The sequence below is a fragment of the Eurypyga helias genome, unplaced genomic scaffold, assembly GCF_000690775.1.
Source record: "Eurypyga helias isolate BGI_N326 unplaced genomic scaffold, ASM69077v1 scaffold47080, whole genome shotgun sequence".
Taxonomy (NCBI): Eukaryota; Metazoa; Chordata; class Aves; order Eurypygiformes; family Eurypygidae; genus Eurypyga; species Eurypyga helias.
The window spans coordinates 19,658-21,877 of record NW_010227298.1 but is presented as its reverse complement, the minus strand read 5'-3'; the positions used below and the strand labels follow the sequence as shown (position 1 = coordinate 21,877).

At 36.1% G+C, this 2,220-nt stretch overlaps 1 protein-coding gene across 1 annotated transcript in view; it reads left to right on the top strand.

Annotated features, from left to right (window-relative positions):
- Positions 1-527: 527 nt before the first annotated feature.
- GDA (guanine deaminase) overlaps positions 528-2,220 on the top strand; it is a gene marked incomplete at its 5' end in the record, with an annotated part of 4,629 nt that continues 2,936 nt past the window's right edge. Inside the window, 2 exons of the mRNA XM_010155709.1 lie at positions 528-595; positions 1,065-1,211. Of these exons, the coding sequence (XP_010154011.1) occupies positions 528-595; positions 1,065-1,211 (215 nt within the window). The remainder of the gene's footprint in view (positions 596-1,064; positions 1,212-2,220) is intronic.

Genomic DNA, 2,220 nt, shown 5'->3' with positions numbered 1-2,220 from the left:
ATTTCTTTTGACTGTTCTGTCGATAGATTCATGGCATCTCTCTTCCCCTCAAAGTATGTGTATATTTTGAGGAAATGGGAATGAGCTATATGGTCTTCTTTCTGTTAAGCAGAAATGAGATATGGTATGGTGTCCAGCCAGGATACTGTACTAAATTTTAACAGTCATTTTGCCTTTCACATTAAGTGTCTAGTTTGTGATGACTTACTGGAGGTCATTCAATGGCCTTCCATCTCCTGGAATATGCTTTACATCATATTTGGATTTTTTCACAGGTATAATGGGAACTCATTTTCAGCAGATAAATATAAAACTTAAGAGTTTTTAATTGAGAAAAACTGCCTTTATTTTTAAATGACTAAACATCATCTTTCTGAGGTATGAATGCAAATACTCCATCCCAGTTTAATACGTGCAATCTATTCCATGCATTCTGAGAGCCTTTTTCATGAAATGGCTGTGCAGCCCTACTCTTCCTGAACTTTTCTGCATGTATCACGCAGAATACATTTCTTCTTCCAATCCAGGTTGCGCAGCGGTGTCTTAAATGTACAAAACGTCCTGAAACACAACGTGAAGCTTGGCCTTGGCACAGGTTAGTAGTTTGCTGTAAAAATGATTTCTTTTGAGAGTCACTGGGAGATGTGAAAACATGCCTACTTGTTTGTATTTAAAGGTCAGCATGCCTTCAAATTACAGAGCTGCTTTTTTTTCCCCACTGCTTCTATAGTAATGAAGTCTGGAGTACTAAAATCTATAGCTGGTCCAAAAGTGTTCAGAAAGAAAACAAAAAAAATGAATGAAGAAAGTTTTGTTCCTGTCATGAGAGTGAATAGGGCTTGAACAACAACTTTTCAGGTTTCTGATATGCTGTGTTGTATTTTATGTAGCTGATTTTGTACGTGAGACCACCTTTATTAGGAATTACACATTCAGAGACGGTGCTTAGCAGTAAAACTTTTTGCGTTTACATCTGCCCTTTCGTAACATTTAATTAAAGTTCACAGAAGTTTAAACGAGAGAAAATTTCCAAAGCTTGTTTTTAAGAGTCTGATCCCTTCTAGATGTTGCCGGTGGGTATTCTGCTTCTATGCTTGATGCCATCAGGAAGACAATGATGGCATCTAATAGCCTTCAGATCAATAAAATAAATGAAACAGGACTAACTCTTGAAGAAACTTTTCGACTAGCCACTCTAGGAGGAAGTCAAGGTAAGAAGAAATTTATTTAGGATGTACACAAAGAACTATAGTTCTTCATGACATTATGTCTGCCTGTCTTTAAAAGGTGGCTGAAACTACAGATCTTCTGGTGCCAGAGTGAAGTCTAAAATATTATCTGGTGGGCAGAGACAGTCTCTTTCAGTCTTTCATACCCATACTAGGCTGATTACAGAAGAGTATTCATATTGGTGTTGAGAGTTTAATAATAAAATCTTAATGATCTTTCAGGGTTGTACATTTTCTTTGCAAAGATCCTCAGACTTCTTAACCATTAGTGGTTGTATGCTTATCACATCAGCTGGACATGCTTTGTTTTCTCAGCAACCAACACTTAAAAGGAAAAGCTGTGCATTTACTATAAAATCATGCATGCTGTTTGTCATCGGTTTCTGATTTTGTTACTGCTTTTTGAGCTCTCCATAAGGCAGTTTTATCTTTATCTATTAGTTTTTAACAGTATCTTTTGTGTTTAATCTAAAAATTGTATTCTGTTCAAAAACCTGAAGGAATATGAAATCATTTCAGTTGAATCTGGTAGATAGTCAAAATATTTCACCATTTAGAGGAGTTTAAACATCTTTAATGTATTGTGAAGTTCCTGCCACACACAAACTTCACTGAAGGGTGAGGTTCCTTTGTCGAACAGGGGCAATCTGAAAACAAGTGAACAAATTATTTGCAGATGTTTTCCCCTTTGATAACTTAGTTTAACTCCAGTGTATTGGAAAAGATTTAATACACAGGTACTTTGTACAACTAAAACTATCCTAAATCATATCCAAGGAGACACAAAAGCCTCTCTTTAGTTATTATAAGCACTTGCATGCACCCAGCTGCTAAACATGGAGCTGTAGATTTTCAGTGCATGTGGACCTGAGAGCCAGAGATTTTAATGAAGCTTTCAAATAACAAAATAAAAAAATAGATGCCAAGACAAGCCTTACAAGGGTATGAGACCTTCAGATGTGACTATGATTTTTTTCCCACATCATATTGT